We start from the raw sequence: 19,680 nt of genomic DNA on the forward strand, positions 1-19,680 counted from the left end.
TGGGTGGAGACTAGTAACTTTACCCTTGAATTTGAGAGAGAGAGAGCAAGAGAGAGAAAAAGAGAAAAAGAAAGGTAGTAGCAAAGGAATCTTAAATGCAGAGAGCAGAGGAAATGCACTAGTCTCCAGGCTCATATTCCAGCTGGCTCAGGAATTTTCTTTGTTGATTCTCGATTTGGACTCGGTTGATTCGTCACTCTCTGCCCTCCACCTCATATGTTACTGATTGTCAGATAAAAATAATAAAGGAATACTTTGACATTTAAAGATATCTTTTAATGTGCAAAAAGGTTCACTAGATAATAATTGCGTTCTCATGTTTATTTTTCTTTCAGGGGGAATTTTTGAATCCCCAAGGTCTCCCAGGCCTGTTTTGAAACAGGGCCTTAATAATCGGAAACATTGGGGAAGATATTTAACTTCATACACTGCTAGATCCAAGTTAGTCTAACTGGAAGTCCTCCTGGCTTCAGAGTCCGGAAAGACTGTTTTGATGTTGTCTTTACGATGCGTTGGTTGATATCATTCCATTCACTCCACTCCAGCCATTACACTCCATTTCAGCCATTATTATGAGCTGTCCTCCCCTCAGCAGCCTCCACTGCTCAAACACCCACAGGCACATCCACACACAGCCCCAGAGTGATGCCACCTTCCATTACAACGGTTGGATTTTCAAATCAAAACAACAAGAGGTGTCAACCCCCCCCCCCAGGGGAAAAAAAACATTTGAGAGAACCAATCAATGAGTCTGCTCAATTTCTAATCGAATATTGCATTACAAACAACCTCCTGTCCAGATTACTGAGTCACAGCTCTGCCCTCGCTGAGCAGTCAAGTGGGTCGCGTCAGCCAAGCTAGATCCAAGTACCCAGACCTGAAAAAGTCAAGCTCGGAAACTGAGGAATATATCACAAACTCACAGCCTTATGAAAAATGTCTCTCCTTCCCCCCCAAATAAGTTACCCTATTTTCAGAGCTGAAATGTGATTTGCTCAATCCACCCCTTCCTCCTTTTGAACAAGACCTCTATTGTGCTGTAACTCCCATTTGTAACATACACATCTAGGACCACCATGAATTGGCCCAGGACTATGTCTATGCCTCATAAGTACTGTAAGTATGGCCCAAAGACGAATCTCCACCTTGGGATAAAGCCAACATATGTGTCTGGTGTTTGTTTACACACTGGCAGTCTGAGTACCGGACTGGTAGTGTAATGGCGACTATCTAAGTATTTTTTTAAAGCAACAGTTTATGCCTGTACTTCCTCAGTTGACAGGGTTCTCTGAGTAACGCAAGACTATGAGCTAATTTCTGCCAGTGGGCTGGAGCAATAGTCCAGTTTAGCCAGAGAAAAAGTAGTCGACAGCATGTGAAGCATTAATGTTGAAACACTGCTTTTCAGATTGTGGGGGTTTCAAGGAAAAGCAGAATTGCAGTGCCTTGCAGAGATGATATTAAAAGCCTTGCTAGCCAGACATAACTGTATGCATCTGACAGCCTTAAAATGACTATGGGAGTAGACAGTCGAGGATGCTCTGATATCTGAGCTTTTCATCAAGATTGAAGAAGTGATTGACCCTGAGCACAGATCTAGGATCCACTTACATTGCTCCAAACCTAACCTGACCTCTCAAATCCTTACTTTTTCATTACACATGGATCCCAACAATCATCAACTATACTCTTTATACTCACTGAGCAATTTAGGCCAAATGCTAGACAAATATATTAAAATGAAACATAAAATAGCTTTAGAAAAGGATGAGGCAATACATACTGTACATCCAGTTAATAATGTGAAAAAGTGAGAAGTTACCTCTTTATGCATTTCTTCAGTGCGCTGATTTCCCTGATGAGATGCAGGTTCAAATCCTCAGGCTCCATGACTGTCTAAATTCCCCAATGTCTCACTAAACAGAATGGGGTACCTCCATCATCTTCATATGTGACATTCCTCACAGTACTCCTTTCTGTCCCCCGCTCTCTGTCACACAGTCTCTCTCTGCATATCAACAATTGGTTTGGATTGTTAATCTCCTCTGAACTGAAATGGATTAGGGCAAAATGAATCCATGACGGCCGGCCATTGGCTAGACGCTGTTGCAATCACTTCAACCTGGAACCCATTGGTCTCAGCCAACATGCGCGAATGAGGCATGGACGGACTAGAGATTATTTCTATCAGAGTCAAAATGAGTTCTACTGAGTCAAATGTGTGATGATGTCATGTCAAACCCCTTGCTGATCCCAGCTGATGATTGGGTGTACAGGGGAGCAGGATTACTTACAACCAGTTCTGTAATAGCCTAAATCCTGTCAGACCAAGCTCTAGTGCAAAGTAAATATTACATTGCTCTTTCCTGAATATCATCATTGTGCATCTGTGAATGGTGGTCATGTTGGAAAAGCCCTTCTGTGACTTGTAATATCTACAAATTAAAAGTACAATGTGAAAGATTGGGTTTGAAAATGATACTGATGTTTGTGGTTGATTTGATGTGGCATAGTCATTTTGTTTGCCTGCTGTGCTTCTGTCAATAAAGATGGGATGTCTGTGGCATAGCAAAATGCCTGTATGTATTACTGTATAATCTGGTAAAATTGCGCCCCCTTGTGTTTTTGTTTTTGTTTAATTCAAATGGCTGTCAGTATCAAAACGTAGCTCATCGTTGCAAAACTTGATATACAGTGTAGCATAGCATTATCGCTATTTCATATTCTTTGCAACCTCAACAAGACTCGTGTACTGCATCGCCATTACGATAAAAGGACTGGATGGGCTGAGCGGGTGATATTGTCAGCTCCTCTGATAGGAGCCATGGCAGCCATGAAACGGAGCTTTCTATTGGCTGGATTTTATGCCCCGCCATTGGAACCTGGAAACAGCGCCATAATCAATTACATTTGATTTATCGCAAGGAACGTTTGTGTTATGCGTTTAGCTAGCAATGCGGGAAGTGATTAATTCAATGCGACGCTAGGTTGCTGCCAGGTGAAGTAAAAAAATATTAACGAAACAAAGACCGAGAAAGTGTGGACTTACCGCGGATGTGACTGCTTTGATGTTGTTGCCGAGGAAGTTTTAGTTGAGGACAGCGGCTTGAAGACAGTTCTCCGAACATTTCAGCCGGCCATCACGACTCGGTGGCACGCGAACCCATAAGATAGCTAGTTAGTTAACTGGCTACGTTTGGTGAAGAATATTACTGTATGTGCTATGGTCACAAATTGGACTGACACAGGTAACGGGGTGTTAGAGCTAACGTTAGCTAGGTAGTTACAGTAACGTTAGCTAGCTATGCCATTTTCTAAACTTGCCAGGTGGCTAAAGTCCTTTAACTAGCTAGCTGCAGTAGCTAGCTAATGTTACGTTGCCAGCTAGTAACGCTAGTCTTTTGGTGTTGTTGAATTGCATGAAATTGTGCATGGTGTCATGCACACACATTTAGATTTTACCCGGTGTTTGGCCTTGACATAACTGTCAAAGTGTTGGCCTCAAAGTCATAGCCAATTCTTGTTGACGGAACAACGCCTTTCCTGTCCACAGAAGAGTGCTCAGGTGAATTTGAAAGGCTTGCCATATCACGTCTTGGACAATGTTTACAAACCAGATAATCTGAAGATGGCAACAAGGTATGTACATGTTTCCTTTGCATATATCAACCCTGGTACATTTGTCATTTATTTACTAATAATTCCAATACAATAACAATTCCCACTGGGAAGTTTGTCTGACAGTATTTGACAATGTTAACCATACCACAGGTCACCAGAGAATGCGCTTGCTGCCCTCACCTTCCCCAAATCCAATGTGGCCCTATGGGACCCCACACCTAATGGGGATGTGGTTAGCCTCCACCTCTCCTATTACAGGTAGTCTACTGGGTTCTTTTTGACAGTGACTACTTAGCCACTGTACTACTGTGCTGCATCCTTTCTCATCGCCATCCCATCGTCTGTACTGATTTGAGAAATCTTGGCCGTGTAAGCAATATGTCGGTCTTGCTTTCATCTGCTTAATTCTCTCCAATCAGTTCAGTTGAAAGAAAGGGAACAAGGGAGAAAACAACCTGTGATTGTTATTAGATCATGCTCTGCCTTCACTGCTTGAAAACCTGTTTTCTATTGAACAGAAATCCCCGGCTGCTTCTTGTGGAGAAAACTCTTCGCTTGGCCCACCGCCATGCTCGACAGAGTAACAAGCCTGAGTTCAGCTGTTACTTGCTGGGGACTATTGCTGTGGATTCTGGTGAGAAGTATTCATTTTTTCATGACAAATATATATATAAAAAAAAAAATGGTAGTTCAAGAGCAAACACACGTTTTTAGATGGGAATTATTTTTTTTATACTCATGATGATTTATTGGATATGCTTGCTGAGTAAGTGGTCTTAGGTTTGACTAGTTTATATTTAAACTGCCCTTTGTACCTCTGTTCTCTCTCTCTCCACTCTTTCTCCAAGATGAAGAGGGTGTGACTTTGACACTGGACCGGTTCGATCCGGGCCGGGGTCAGCCTGGCTCCTCTGGAAAGGTGCCCACTGCCCTGATGCCCGGGGACGTCCTGGTGCCCTGTGTGCTGGAAGCCCAGGGGGTCTCTGCCACAGACACCATGGTTCACTCGGCAGAAGGCTTCCACATATCTTTTAAGGTAACATGAATATGTTAATGTCTGCACTGAAAGTAAATGTCCTCTTATCACTCATACAACATGTATTGTGTGAAGAAGTTGAAGGTTTTGAGGATGTTATGAAATGAAGGTTATGCTTTCCAGAATACAAGCAATAACATACAAATACTTATTTACAATGACGGCCTAGGAACAGTGGGTTAACTGCCTTGTTCAGGGGCAGAACGACAGATTTTTACCTTGTCAGCTCGGGGATTCGATCTAGCAACCTTTCGGTTACTGGCCCAACGCTCTAACCACTAGCCGAAATACTTACCGTATTTTCTTACCTAATGCTGTGTTTTCTAACTGGAATTTACATTGGTCCCAACTGTACGTTAAGTTCAACCCACCCTCTTAACTGCCTAACGAGATGGCCCACCTTTTCCGTTGCCTGGATAACAGAAGGAGCATACTCCCTCTACTCCTAAATTGGCAGTTATTGCAACCTGTCGGCAACAGGTGTTGCTAATTACTGAACCCAGGGCTCCAGACTGTGACCATTTAGTCACGTTTTGCTTGATTTGCCTATTGCTCGTTGAACTTTTAATTGGTCAAATTGGTGCAAGCTGCACTTTTTACCTGGTCACCTCAATCAAAACAACCAATTTCTTGGGGCAGATAAAGCCATGCTTTGGTCAAACCGTAAAGTGTATTATTCCACAGATTATCCATTCTATTGAAAAGATACTCCAGTGCAGGGGTATTCAACTCTTACCCTACAAGGAATAGATGGACAATTTCTGGGATTTTTTATTATAGCTCATGAAACATGGGACCAACACTTTACATGTTGCGTTTTATGTTTTTGTTCAGTGTATGTAAGTTGGTTTCCCCTCCTTGCTGTTCTTAAACAATTAAGGCAAGGGCTGTTTTTTCATCTAACTCCACTGCTGCCTCTGCCACATTTGTTCTCAACACCAATATGCTGGGTAACTTTGCTATTATGCACATAGCAACATGGTCTAGTAAAAAGCGGCAATTCACTGATGTTTCAGAACTGTGGACAGCGACCACAATCCAACGCGGGAGAAAGTGCATTTGTTATAATTGTAATTATTGTTCTTATGTAGTATAACCATGTACAATTTCAGTAGCACATGTTTTAGTGATGGAAGGTGCCATCCCCATGTGCGAATCAGACCGGTGTCTTGTACACCATGATTATTATTTTTTGCTCGGCAAAATAAATCTTTGTCGGACAACAGCATATGAACCAAACAATCGACCAGTCGACTAAATGGGGTCAGCCCTAGTAATTAGAACAAGTTGTTTTGCGTCATACCGGTGGTATATCGTTATATCAGCCAATCAGTATTCAGGGCTCGAACGACCCACTTTAAAATGAGCAATCTAGCTAATGTGTTTTGAGGTCCCACTTCTGCAGCTGGTGAATTGGCACCAATTGAATTAGGCCTGTATATAATATTAGTGCACGTAAAGATGAAGGCAAATTCACCTCTATTGAACAAAAAAGAATATTCTGGAGCCCTATTTTTGACAGTAAAGTACAACAATATTAGCCTAGTTGACAATCACTGGATTAGGTTGCATATCAAAATATCTTGAATCGTGCGTTCCTGTTTGGACATGGTATTCAATAAATAAGTTATTACTTCTAACATCTCAGTAATCTATTACACTTTTTAATAAAGCATTGTGTATGACTTTATAAGATCACTACTCATTTTCCTATTCTGTGGTGCCGTCATATATACATCTTTTTTTCTATGCGACCAAATCATGGGCTGGTGCCACCAGTAGAACTGAGAAAGTTAGTGGCACCAGTGCCACTAGGGGTAACCGTTAGTCCAAAGCCCTGGAACTGCGACCATAGAATGTGCCCAACTTAAACACCCCTAAAACCATGTCGCCATCCTCCCTCCCACCCTACCTGTTCAGATGCTCCAGCACTGCTGCAGCAGCCGGGAGTCCCTGGACCTGTCTAAGCTGCTGGCCCTGCGAGCCCACCTCAGCTGTTTCCAGCAAGGTGACAGCCTGGGCTTCTGCCTGCGCTGGGCCGCCACCGCCCCCGGCAACACGCTGGACGCTGTGCCCGTCCGGCCCGTGCCCATCATCCCCACCGCCTTGGCCAGGAACCTGAGCAGCCCGGCCAGCCTCACCCAGCCGCTACAGAGCAGCGCCAGCCGCAAACAAGGGTAAGGATTAAGGACATAACATGGAATAACATTATAAAACAAGTCATGCCAATCATTTATGTTATTGGATAATGAATGCCTCTGGTCTACATTTTGTTCAGCTTTCTGACCATGGATCAAACCCGGAAACTGCTGCTACTACTGGAGTCTGACCCGAAGGCCTACACTCTTCCACTGGTCGGAGTGTGAGAATGCCCTCCATTGACATTATATTTTTCGGCCAACATATGTTATTATTTTGGATGTGCGGGTGGGGCAGGCGGGGGGGGGGCGACGACAACTCCATTCATTGGACATAATCTGATCCACAAAAGGATTTATCCTTCCTGATAGTAGTCAAGCTGTTGGGGGGTGTATGTGTGTGCTACCTCATTAGCAGTAGTGTACAGTTTGGTTGACGTGCTTGTGGTGTTGTCTGTGGCAGATGGTTGAGTGGGGTCACCCACATCTACAACCCCCAGGTGTGGGCGTGGTGTCTGAGGTACCTGTTCAGCTCCTCCCTCCATGACAAGTGAGTGGGATGCCCATCTGTTCACATATTGCAAATAGCACTCTGACTGTCATTTCTCACTTGGCCCAAGGTAGCCTGGCTCCATACTCTGTGCTGTAGCCAACTGTTGTATGGTTGTTATCCCATACATACACCAACGAACACAAGTTGGTTGAAGCACAACTGATGTGGGCCACCAGGCTAGGCACTTTGTAATAACGTTCATGAATAAGCCTTAATAAATTATTTCAAATGTTTATGAATTGTTATGGTTTCAATGCTTATTATTTTTTTAAATTTTTTTTACAAATCATGAAATATTTATTTTTAGTTCATCAGTGCTTATTCATGAAGGTTAGCTGTACAGTGCAGCCAAAGTATTCAGACCCCTTGACATTTTCCACATTTTGTTACATTACAGCCTTATTCTAAAATGGATTATATCATTTTCTTTACTCATCAATCTACACACAATACCCCATAATGACAAAGCGAAAACAGTTTTTTTGCAAATTTATTACAAATAAATAATGGATACCTTATCGAAGAAATTGTCCGTAGAGCTCTGAGACAGGATTATGTCGAGGCAACGACTCTTCCTAGAGCTGGCTGCCCGGCAAAATTGAGCAATCGGGAGAGAAGGGCCTTGGTCAGGGAGTTGAACAAGAACCCTATGGTCACTCTGAAAGAGCTCCAGAGTTTCTCTGTAGACGATGGGAGATTCTTCCAAAAGGGCATACATCTCTGCAGCACTTCATCAATCAGGCATTTATTGTAGTGTCCAGATGGAAGCCACTCCTCAGTAAAAGGCACATGACAGCCCGCTTGGAGTTTGCCAAAAGGCACCTAAATTACTCTGAGAGAAACCAGATTCTCTTGTCTGATGAAACCAAGATTGATCTCTTTGGCCTGAATGCCAAGCGTCACAGCTGGAGGAAACCTGACACCACCTCTATGGTGAAGCATGGTGGGGGCAGCATCATGCTGTGGGGGTGTTTTTCAGCGGCAGGGACTGGGAGACTAGTCAGGATTGAGGGGAAAGATTAACAAAGTACAGAAAGATCCTTGATGAAAACCTGCTCCAGAGCGCTCAGGACCTCCGACTGGGGTGAAGGTTCATCTTCCAACAGGACAACAACCCTAAGCACACAGCCAAGACCACGCAGGATTGGCTTTGGGACAAGTCTCTGAATGTCCTTGAATGGCCCAGCCAGAGCCCGGACTTGAACCTGATCGAACATCTCTGGAGAGACCTGAAAACCGCTATGCAGCAATGCTCCCCATCCAACTGGACAGCTTGAGAGGATCTGCAAAGAAGAATGGGAGAAACTCCCCAAATACAGGTGTGCCAAGCTTGTAGTGTCATATCCAAGAAGACTCAAGGCTGTAATCGTTGCCAAAGGTGCTTCAACAAAGTACTATGTGAAGGGTCTGAATACTTACGTAAATGTAATAATTCTGTGTTATACATTTGCAAAAATGTCTAAACTTGCCTTTGCTTTGTCATTATGGGGTTTTGTTTATATTGTCGTCGTCCCCCCCCCCCCCCCCCCCCCCCATCAATGTAATCCATTTCAGAATAAGGCTGTAACGTAACAAAATGTGGAAAAGTCAAGGGGTCTGAATACTTTCCGAATGCATTGTACATGTGTAGAATAGGGATTTGTCAGACAGCTCTATTCATGAGATTACTATCTGCAACGTTACACAACATTTTCACACCGTTGCACTTCAATGGAATACATCAATCAGTGTTATTATTGGTTAATTTGGGCTACCTTCTCACTTCAAAATGTTTTAATGAACACAGCCCTGATTTGTGTTCCAGGGTGATGTCTGAGGGCGGTGCGTTCCTTGTGGTGCTGTACTCGCTGACCCACAGGGAGCCAGAGTTCTACCAGGTCCAGCCTTGCAGTGGGCAGCAGGACATGACCTTTCAACTGCTCACCAGCACCGAGTCACTCACTCTCTACAAGGTAGGCACACTTATGCCTGACTCACTCTATCGTTCCAACCTGAAACATGCTTGGACATTTCCCTTTCACATTGAGCTTACCAACATGGTTCCAACAACTATTGTCGATGCATAAGGAGGTCGGTGCAGTTCAGCTTGTTTTGGCTCAGCTTAGTAGTATGAAAAGCCCTCTAGTGGCCTTTACCCACTATTACAACAGAATACATCATTTATGGGCCTCCTGAGTGGCGCAGCGATCTAAGGCACTGCATCACAATGCTAGAAGCGTTACTAAAGACCCGGTTCATTCCCGGGCTGTGCCACAATCGGCCGTGGCCGGGACTCCCATAAGACTGCGCACAATTGGCCCACCATCGTACGGGTTAGGGGAGGGTTTGGCCAGGGGGGCTTTATTTGGCTCATCGCGCCCTAGCGACTCCTTGTGGCGGGCCGGGTGCTTGCAGGCTGTCGCCTGTTGAACGATGTTTCCTCCGACACGTTGGTGCAGCTGGCTTCCGGGTTAAGCTGGCAGGTGTTAAGGATGTCGGTTACATAATTTATACATGGTGGATAATCCACATCAAAATGAGACTTGATTTTCTTTTGTTCCTTGTCTGTGCAGAATGTAGAGGTGTCCGAGGGCCGTACTCTGAAGTTTGAGCTCAGTGCCGAGACCCAGAACCGTGAGGCTGAGTTCTTCAGGGAACTGGTGTCCCGTGTCTCCTTAACAAGGTATACAAGCTCTTCTCTCAAGCATCTGCTGTAACAATATTACTTCGACTGGAGCAGTGGATTGGGACTCAATGCTGTGTCTGTCTGTGTGGTGGCTTTTTGTCTGTGTTTTGGGTCACAAGAATCAATAGGTCTTTTGTTATTAAATACTAACTGAACTCATGAGAACGATCCTCTAACAGGATTTTATGACTTCACAGGAATTGCTGTGGTAGATTAGACATCATTAGACAATGGGCTCACCAGTGTTTGACGGTATCTGTCCTCTTCTCTCCCTCAGCCCTGCGTCAGTGGCAGCCTCTCCGCAGGACAGGCTGTCAATCAGCGACCATGACTCTGGAGTGGAGGATGAGGACCTCTCCCCCAGGCCCTCCCCAAACCCACACCCTCTCACCCAGCAGGTCAGCTCTCTCTGTCTCTCGTTGTCTCTGTCTCTCGTTGTCTCTGTCTCTCGTTGTCTCTGTCTCTCGTTGTCTCTGTCTCTCGTTGTCTCTGTCTCTCGTTGTCTCTGTCTCTCGTTGTCTCTGTCTCTCGTTGTCTCTGTCTCTCGTTGTCTCTGTCTCTCGTTGTCTCTGTCTCCTTTTGGTCTCCTTCCTTTTTATTTCTTTCTTTCCCTCTTTGGAATGCTGTAACCATAGATGGCTCTATTTGTCATTTGACGCATATACCATATTTATACTTTTCAGACCAAGCAGGTCCACCCCTCTGTGCCGGAGCTCTCTCTAGTGATGGACGGCAGCTTCCTGGATGGAAAGACTATGGGTCGCCCTCATCCTCACCTCCCAGCTCTGCAGCAGAGAGGAAGCGCCCCTCCCTCCCACCAGCTCCACCCCTGGGCTGCCAGACCCCCAGGCCAGGGTCCCACCATCCTCGGGGGCCCCCTTCCCATCAGAAGGCCCCTGACCCCTGCCATGGCCCCCCAGGGCAAAGGCAGCAGAAGAGCTTCTCTCACCCCCGGGCAGCAGCCACCACTGTTCCGGCCCCCCTCCTCCAGCAGGAAATCAGCCCCTCCACAGTTCAGGAAGACGTCGTCTGCCTCTACTTCATCCTCCTCCTCTCCAAAGACTGTCTCCTCTCCTAATGGATCAGTCCATCAGGCCAGGCAGTTCCACCCAGCTCCAGGACGCCCCTCTCAGAGAGGGGCCTCCCCCGTCGGAAACTCTCCACAACCCATCCCCAGGCACAGCCCCGGTCCCCCCCCAACCCCCATGCCCACTCACCAACAGCCCCCAGTCCATCCCAAGCACTTCCACAGCACCCCCAACCTTAACTTGAACCAGCCTTGCGGGTGCTGCTCTTTCCATCCACACAACCATACCCCATTGTACCACCCCAATCACTGGCAGGAGGCTTCAGGGACCCCGGGTGGGCACTTCTGCTCAAACTCTGATAGTAACCCCCCCACCTCTCACCAAACAAACCTTCACTTCAGCCCAGCGTGCCTCACTGGGGGCCCCCCCACCACACACCACTTCCCCTCTCAGGGGCCCTGCTCTCCCAGGGGCCGCTTGGAGCTGCTAGCCCCCGCCTGTCAGAACCAGTGTTGCCAGGCCCAGGCAACCCCCTCTCTCTCTCCCCTGGACGGGCCTATGAACCTCCTAGCCTCTGACGCCTACAGAATCCTGGTGGACCAAGACCGGCAGCTCAAGTTACTGCAGGCCCAGGTGAGGTTCTCCACGGTGTCATTGTGTCATTTTATACAGTGTCTGATATCCACAATCTTAAAGCTTTAGAACAGGGGTTCTCAACCTTTCTTACCCTGTTGATTTCAGATCCAGAAGCTACTTGAGGCCCAAGGGAAAAGTGGGAGCTCATCTCCATCCACTGAGCAGGCAGTCATCCAGACACAGACCTCCCCTGGACAACAGACCAAGAGAAGTGTTAGCATCGCTGTAGGCACAGGTACTGTAGTCATTCATCACTGCTTATACATGGTGGGTAGTCATAGTTTGTCTATCCACTGCATTTTAATCCAATACTAGGCCTGTCACTCGTTTTTGTGTGACAGTGTGACGCTCTAGTCTCCAGAAACACTGTGAAAATCGTATTTCTCACTTATGGTTCATTTGAGATCTACTGAGAACATGGCCTTTTTTTCTCTCCAAGTCTCCTGAAGAGAAAGTGAATTCAGATTACCCAGTATCAATACACCTATGATTACTCTTTTGTTGTGTAACTGTCTTGGACTTTTTGTTGTTGTTTACTATACCATACAGGGTGTGTTCGGAAATTCACTCTGGTGTGCCAGAGTGCATTCTGGGCGTTCGTAAATTCAGAGCGTTGTCAGATTGTCTGTTCGTAAATTCAGTGTTTCGCGTTCGGAGCACCCACTGGACGCTCTTGCCAAGGAGTAGGGTTGATCCGAGCGTTCCTCACAACGGCAGTCAAGCACCCAAGCTAACTGGAAGTAGCTAGCCAACGTTAGCCAGACACAAATGAGAGAAACTCCCTCTGACCATTTGACTTGCCCTAGCAGAGCTGGTGATCTAGAGTGTTAGTGACTAACTGTGCTGCTGGCAACAATTAAATTACTCTTCTTTTTTTTTTTACCAACGTTTACTGACCCCGGTAATATTCAGCAGGTGTTGCGCGTTCGTAAATTCATTATTCTGCCCTCTGGCACACTCAGACGAGAGTGCTCTGAAATTGGACTAGATAGCCAGAGTGAATTTACGAACGCACCCTTAGTTGACTAACTTCATCTCTCCCTCTGAAGGTGCCAGTCTGTTCTGGGGCGTCCCAGTCGATGCTCACATTGACGAGGACCGCCCACAGCCAGAGTGGCACAGAGGGCCTGGTGCTCCTGATGGCAGCAGGGCCTCCTCTAGTTGGAGCTCTGGCAGTGCCAACCTTACCCACAGCAGGCACATAGGTGGCTCGGAAGAAGAGAGCGGAGTCAGGGAGGGACGGGTGCCAGGCTCACCAGCCAACCAGTCAATGCACCAAAGGTAAGCAAACGATTGGCTGCATTTCAAACTGAGGGCTTGCTTTTTTGACATCGGCCCAGCCCTCAATTTGAATTGACTGGAAGAATGCAAGAAAGTAAAGGTCGTAGTTCACCACCTTGAACTCTGAAAGGGGAGTTGACACCATTTTACTCCCTCCATTTCACAAGAATGAGGCTTTAATGGTTGAAAGGAATAGAGAAAGTTTCAATCTGAAACCCACCCACGAGAACATGGCTGATGTGAGGGCTCACCGTATCGTGGATATTTTCACAACTGGCGTCAGACGTGTGATCCCACCAACTGTGACGGCTCACCATCTGAACACTGGTGCCACCTCGTGGCCATTTCAGTTCATTTATTTTTACCGTCCTATGAACCGCATTGTGTTTTTGTTCATTTCCTGCAGGACTCAGTCAGCATTTGGAGACTGTTCTTTCCAGAGTCCAGTGTTGGGGGAGAGTGCCAGCATGTACTACCAGTCCCAGTCTCCACAGAGGGACGGCACCAAGAGTGAGGAGCCCAGGGCGGTGGAGGACGACCAGCGGTTTTATCAGGATCTACTGGTAAGAGTCGTCTTTTATAGGCACTTTCTCCATGTATGTCAACAGAAAACACTTATGAGCACGGCCCCAAGTGATTAGGCTATGTGTTTTGTATTTGCTCCGTCTTTCATTCTGTTATGCTTTATTTTGGGGAATGTTTCAACAGAATCTAGTATTGCAGTGAAACGCTTAATCCAACATGTTATGTGGCCAGCCTCTGTCCTGTGAGGTCCCTTTTTGACTATCTGTCGCTTGGAACTAAAAGTATGAAAAATTATTTTACCAATAAAGATCTGACGTTCTTCATCCTTCCACAGGGCCAAGTGAACAGCCGCCTCCAGGGATCAGTGAACGAGGAGGTCGAAGGGGAAGAAGACCAAAGGACCTCGTACCCACGGCGGGAGAGCCACAGCTTGTCCCCCAGACAAGTGTCCCACTGTCAGTCCCAGCAGTCGTCCCCTAGCCCTGTTCACGTCAGCTCCCGTCAGCCGGAGCCCAAAGGAGAGGAGCAGCCAAAAGGAAGGGACCAGGTGCTCCACGCCACGCTGCGCCAGCTGCAGCAGCTAGGGGTCAACGTGGACCTGGACTCTGCTGACCCTGAGGGCAAGACCAGGCGCACTTCTGTAGAGAGTGCCAGGTATGTTTGCCTTGATGTTTCAGGTTTACTTGACAATCTTTGCACGTAGGTCATAGATGTAGTAGTCTTATGGTATAACAATAGTGCCACCTAGCAGTAGGACTGGGAAGGAAGTTTGAGTCACGGAAAATGGACCTGTTATTTTCAGCGGTGTAAAGTACTTAGGTAAAATTACAGTAATTTCCGGACTATTAAGCGCACCTGAATATAAGCCGCACCCACTGAATTAAAAAAAAAAATATTATTTTGAACATAAATAAGCCGCACATGTCTATAAGCCGCAGGTGCCTACCGGTACATTGAAACAAATGAACTTTACACAGGCTTTAACGAAACACGGCTTGTAACAAAAATAAATCGGCATTAACGAAGCACGGCTTGTAACAAAAATAAATAGGCTTTAACGAAACACGGCTTGTAACAAAAATAAATAGGCTTTAACGAAACACGGCTTGTAACAAAAATAAATAGGCTTTAACGAAACATGGCTTGTAACAAAAATAAATAGGCTTTAACGAAACACGGCTTGTAACAAAAAATACAAAATTAGCAGTAAACAGTAGCCTACCAAGAAAGTAATTGGTCACCATCTTCCTCCTCCTGTGCACTGAAAACATCTCCTTCGGTGTCAGAGTTGAATAGCCTCAGAATTGCTTCATCCGATATTGGATCGTTTTCATTGTCGCTCTTGTCACTTTCATCCGGAGGCAAATCCCCCGCTGAGCCCTCTTCAACACGCAGCAGTCCAGCCTTTCGAAACCCGTTGATGATAGTGGATTTTGACAATGCTCCACGCTGTCAGGACCCACTGGCAGACTTGACCATAAGTTGCTCTTCGCATGCGGCCCGTTTTAGTGAAGGATTTCTCCCCACTTGTCATCCAAGCCTCCCGCTGAACACGGCGCGCCACCTTAAATGCACGATTTACACTGATGTCGAGTGGCTGCAAATACTTTGTTGTGCCCCCAGGAATCAGGGTGACAAAATGACTACCGTAATCAGAATGATGGGAAGTTTGAGAGCGCTCGATTTAATCTAAACAGTAAACAAAATAGTTGTTTGACCTTAACCCGTTCGGCAATTTCATTGGTCTAATGAAAGCTTCATGCCGGCAAAAAACTGAGCACGTCACAATGTGTTTTTTTGTAGAAATTTTTTTTGAAAGCGGGAAAAATCCATATATTAGCCGCGTCATTGTTTAAGCCGCGACGTTCAAAGCGTGGGAAAAAAGTTGCGGCTTATAGTCCGGAAATTACGGTACTTTAAAGTACTACTTAAGTAGTGTTTGGGGTATATGTACTTTACTATTTATATTTTTTGACAACTTTTACTTCACTAATTATTTATTTTATTTAACTAGGCCAGATAAGAACAAATTCTTATTTACAATGACGACCTACCAAAAGGCCTCCTGCGGGGATGGGGGCTGGAATTAAAAATAAATAAAATAATTAAAAAATATAGGACACAACCCGACAAGAGACTCCACAACACTACATAAAGAGACATAAGAAGACAACATGGCAAGGCAGCAGCACATGACAACACCGCATGATAGCAGCACATGGCAGCAGCGTAACATGGTACAAACATTATTGGGCACAGACAACAGCACAAAGGGCAAGACGGTAGAGACAACAATACATCACGCAAAGCAGCCGCAACTGTAAGTAAGAGTGTCCGTGATTGAGTCTTTGAATGAAGATTGAGATAAAACTGTCCCGTTTGCATTCCTAAAGAAAATAATTTATTTTTCCGTCATACATTTTCCATGACACCCAAAAGTACTCGTTACATTTTGAATGCTTAGCAGAACAGGAAAAGGGTCCAATTCACACTTATCAAGAGAATATCCCTGGTCATCCCTGCCTCTAATCTGGCGGCTCACTAAACACATGCTTCGTTTGTAAATTATGTCTGAGTGTTGGAGTGTGCTCCTGGCTTTCTGTGAATAAAATGTAAAAAAAACAAGAATGGCACAATCTGGTTTGCCTAATATAAGGAATTTAAAATTATTTTTTATTTTTGATAAGAATATTTTAGAAATTACATTTACTTGTGATACTTAAGTATATTTACAACTAAATACTTCAACTTTTACTCATAGTATTTTACTGGGTGACTTTCACTTGTAATTTTCTATTAAGGTATCTTTCTCTCAAGTATGAAAATTGGGTACTTTTCCATCAGTTATTATGGTTACAGCCATTCTAACATGACAATAGGGGCTATTACAGTAGCTCATTCTCGTACTTTCTGGCTCATTCTCATGCAAGTTCGACATCATTATCTTATGCAGAAGTTGTTCCTGTAACTTTGATTTTAAATGCAGCTCCCGTTTCCTTCTCCCCAGTACCCTGGCCGGCATCAACCCAGAGGCGGTCATCAGCAGACTGACCCTCCCAGAGTCGACGGGGACCAGCATGTGGGGCGGCAGCGTGGATCTCAGCCTGGAGGCCAACGCCATCGCCCTCCGATACCTGAGCGACCAGCAGCTCTCCAGGCTCTCTGTAGGGGGAGGGCAACAGCCCCCCAAGGCCCTTCCCAGGCTCAGCCCCTGCACACTGCTCTCAGAGAAGCCCCCAACAGAGAAGAGCGCCATGGGACTGAGCAGTATTCTGTCTCCGAACAACATGTCCTTTGCCACCCGCAAGTACATGAAGAGGTACGGGCTGATAGAGGAGGGGAGTGGGAGTGAGGAGGAGCTATTGGAGATGGGATACACTGTACAGTTCCATGTTCAACAGGAACAAGAAGGGCAAAGAGTGAGGGTTCTGAAAAACATCACCAACGAGTTGCCCCAATCTGACCCTGTCAACCCCCAGGCGCTGCATGCAGACTCTCAAAGCCAGCTACTCAGAGACTTGCGTCCTAAAATGCAGCTTTTGGCCCGCAGTGCCAAACACAGTTTGGAGAAGGAGAATGGCGCCAAACGACGGCCATCTGTAGGAGAAATGCAGAGGGAGTGTCCTCAACCAGAAGGGTCGATGGGAAATTTCTTGGACCTAAGTAGACTTCGACAGCTGCCGAAACTCTTCTAAAGGACCACGGCAACTAATGCAAAGGGAACTCAAAATGACAAATGAAATGTATTGTCGAAATCCATTGGGATTTGTCAGTTTGCTGGTTTCCTTAGTAAGAGGTTTTTAAATACTTCCATACATTTTTGTTTACACATTTCGTTTTTTTAATGCCTCTTTATTTTAATCTTCCTGGTGCTCATTGTAATGTATACATTTGTTTGTGACCACTGACGTACAGAGACTGTTAGCAAATCACGACAGTGCTCTTTGTCTTATGAGCAAAATTCTTGTCTTCTACTACCACTTGGGTGTAGTGTCATGATTTAGCTCTTCAATGGTGGCAGCCAGGTCATTTTATCTATTTTAATTTCAAGTGCTTTTGATTTTCAACATGCCATGGATGCCAATTGTCTGAACCATTGTAAAAGCTATTTAATTTACGTTTTGGCTGTTTATTGATAACCACTATACCCAATCTCCTGGTAATTGATGTGTACCTATTTATAGTCAATGTTGGGATTTTTTTAAAGTCTGATTACATGGTGAGAAAGGCTACATTCATGCCAAAAATGTTTACTTTTCTGTTTTTTTATGTTGTAAATATCTGTTTCCTTCATGCTATATTGTTTTTCTTGTGTGTTTGTACATGAAATGCCTGAAGCATTATTTCAAGTGTCTCAACTTGAACTTTCTATTTAAAATTGCCTCAATAAATATGTACCTGATTCATATAAGTTTGTACTTTTTCTACAGATGGTTTTCTTTCTTTTGTGATTTTACATTTTAGTGTTCTATTTAGTAAGCCCTCTACAGTCCCACCCCAACCCAGCCTTCTATCCCTGAAGTAATTTCACACCCATCTGACAGACTTCCCACTGTTAACCTGGCATCACCGCTCTTCAAAAAAGATCTAGGCATATCTACAATAAACAGACAAAAACTAGTGACTTCAATTGTGAAATGTTGCTAATCTGTGCTAGAGCTGGGTTCCTGGTTAAAGATAATGTTGTGGGGGATATGGACTATCCTGGGCTCAATGGAGAATGTGGTTAATCACATGCTAACAGCATGTTGGCACAGAGTAAGGGTATAGCTCAGCTATAGTCATCCTATACCTGCACCTGTCACAGATTTCTCTTTCTCCATCACGTCTCTTTACCAGATCTACGTTTTTCTCTTCCATTTAGTAATGCATGTTGGAGGGATTAAAGAAGAAAAGGAATGCAAGAATAGTCTTTTAATGTATTCACACACTTATGAATCGTGAGGTGAAGATAATTGTTCACCCTACAGGGAAGTCTTTCATGTGTGGTTTCACCAGTTGTCATCGTTCTGCAGCCAGGTGCCCTTGTCTAGCACAATGCCATGCGCCCCGGTAATTTCCCACTTGGCCTTGTAGCGCTGGTCCCCTGCGCCCTCACCGAGGTCCCACACCTCCATAAACAGCATCTCCTCAGGCACCTCCATGAAATCAGAGGTCAGGCCCAGTTTCTGGAGGTCAAAGATCATCGGTGTGGTGGTGGAGTCCAGATACTGGCTCAGGGCGGGGCTGAGGTGATTGGCTGGTGAAGTTGGATGAGGCTGGCGTTGCACACTGCTGCCCAACTGGCCTGTCAAGTTCTTCATAACCTCCAGACAACGAGGTTCTTCCGCTCTATAGGATACACACAGCATGACATAACACCTTGTTCCTGGTCTGGTTCTAAACTATGTGCTGTAGCTAACTCTTCTGTCATTGTACAGTATGGAACCTACCTTGTTTCTAGTCATCAAGGGAAATCAGAGCTATTGAATTCTGTTGGGTCATTAAATTAAAAGATCATACAAGTACCATAATGATATTTACCTAATGTCTGAAGTCTTCCAGGCATCTCCCATGGACTGACCAGGCTGGAGCAGGGCGAGATCTCCAAAGATCTCGGTCATGGTTGTTTTTTGCTCCAGGGGTGGTGGGGGCAGGAGGTTTGGAGGGAAGTATGGCCAATGATCAGCTGTGCAATCTAACAATGGACCAGACTGGAGAATAAGTGGGTTCTCCTTTTGCGGAGAATGGTTGGTTGGGTAAAAAGGCTGGGCCTTACATTCCTCAACAGAAAGGTGACCAGGTGACTCTTTGTTCAAGGTATTATTTGAGATCTTGCTGCTTGTTGATGTTGGAGTGTCATTTTTCAATGTCTCAGGTGCTTCATTCTTTGTTGTGCTTGATCGTTTGCATGATCCATTGACTGAAGTGTTTTTCCCAAGGTCAGTCAATTCAATAAATTCAGTCTCTTTGTTCTTTCGTTGTTTTCTTCCATTTCTTGTCCTGGTTTTGGTCTCATTGGTGCTACAGCAGCACACAAAGCAAAAAAAACACCAACCTCGAAACCATTTCTTAATTGCCTTCTTCATTTTCAAAAAGGATAATGAGAATTTTACATTAAAAATTTAGAATTGGAACTAACAAACAGGTTTGCATGGTAACGGTAAACATTCCAAATCATTTAACCTTTGTGACATCGATATGATAAGATTTAGAAT

The 19,680-nt window shown here is 45.1% G+C and overlaps 1 protein-coding gene across 1 annotated transcript; it reads left to right on the forward strand.

The window, feature by feature from the left end:
• Positions 1 to 2,782: 2,782 nt before the first annotated feature.
• On the forward strand, positions 2,783 to 17,894 carry stil (STIL centriolar assembly protein). The gene is made up of 17 exons (XM_014215997.3): positions 2,783 to 3,248; positions 3,554 to 3,639; positions 3,772 to 3,879; positions 4,140 to 4,255; positions 4,470 to 4,657; positions 6,578 to 6,834; positions 6,936 to 7,019; positions 7,259 to 7,345; positions 9,153 to 9,300; positions 9,901 to 10,010; positions 10,291 to 10,411; positions 10,697 to 11,674; positions 11,783 to 11,912; positions 12,727 to 12,958; positions 13,365 to 13,521; positions 13,818 to 14,137; positions 16,491 to 17,894. The coding sequence occupies exons 2-17, from the start codon at positions 3,629 to 3,631 to the stop codon at positions 17,176 to 17,178; spliced, it is 3,735 nt and encodes a 1,244-aa protein (XP_014071472.3). The 5' UTR covers positions 2,783 to 3,248; positions 3,554 to 3,628; the 3' UTR covers positions 17,179 to 17,894.
• The last annotated feature ends 1,786 nt before the right edge of the window (positions 17,895 to 19,680 follow it).

Source organism: Salmo salar, chromosome 10 (assembly GCF_965601325.2).
Source record: "Salmo salar chromosome 10, fSalSal1, whole genome shotgun sequence".
Lineage (NCBI taxonomy): Eukaryota > Metazoa > Chordata > Actinopteri > Salmoniformes > Salmonidae > Salmo > Salmo salar.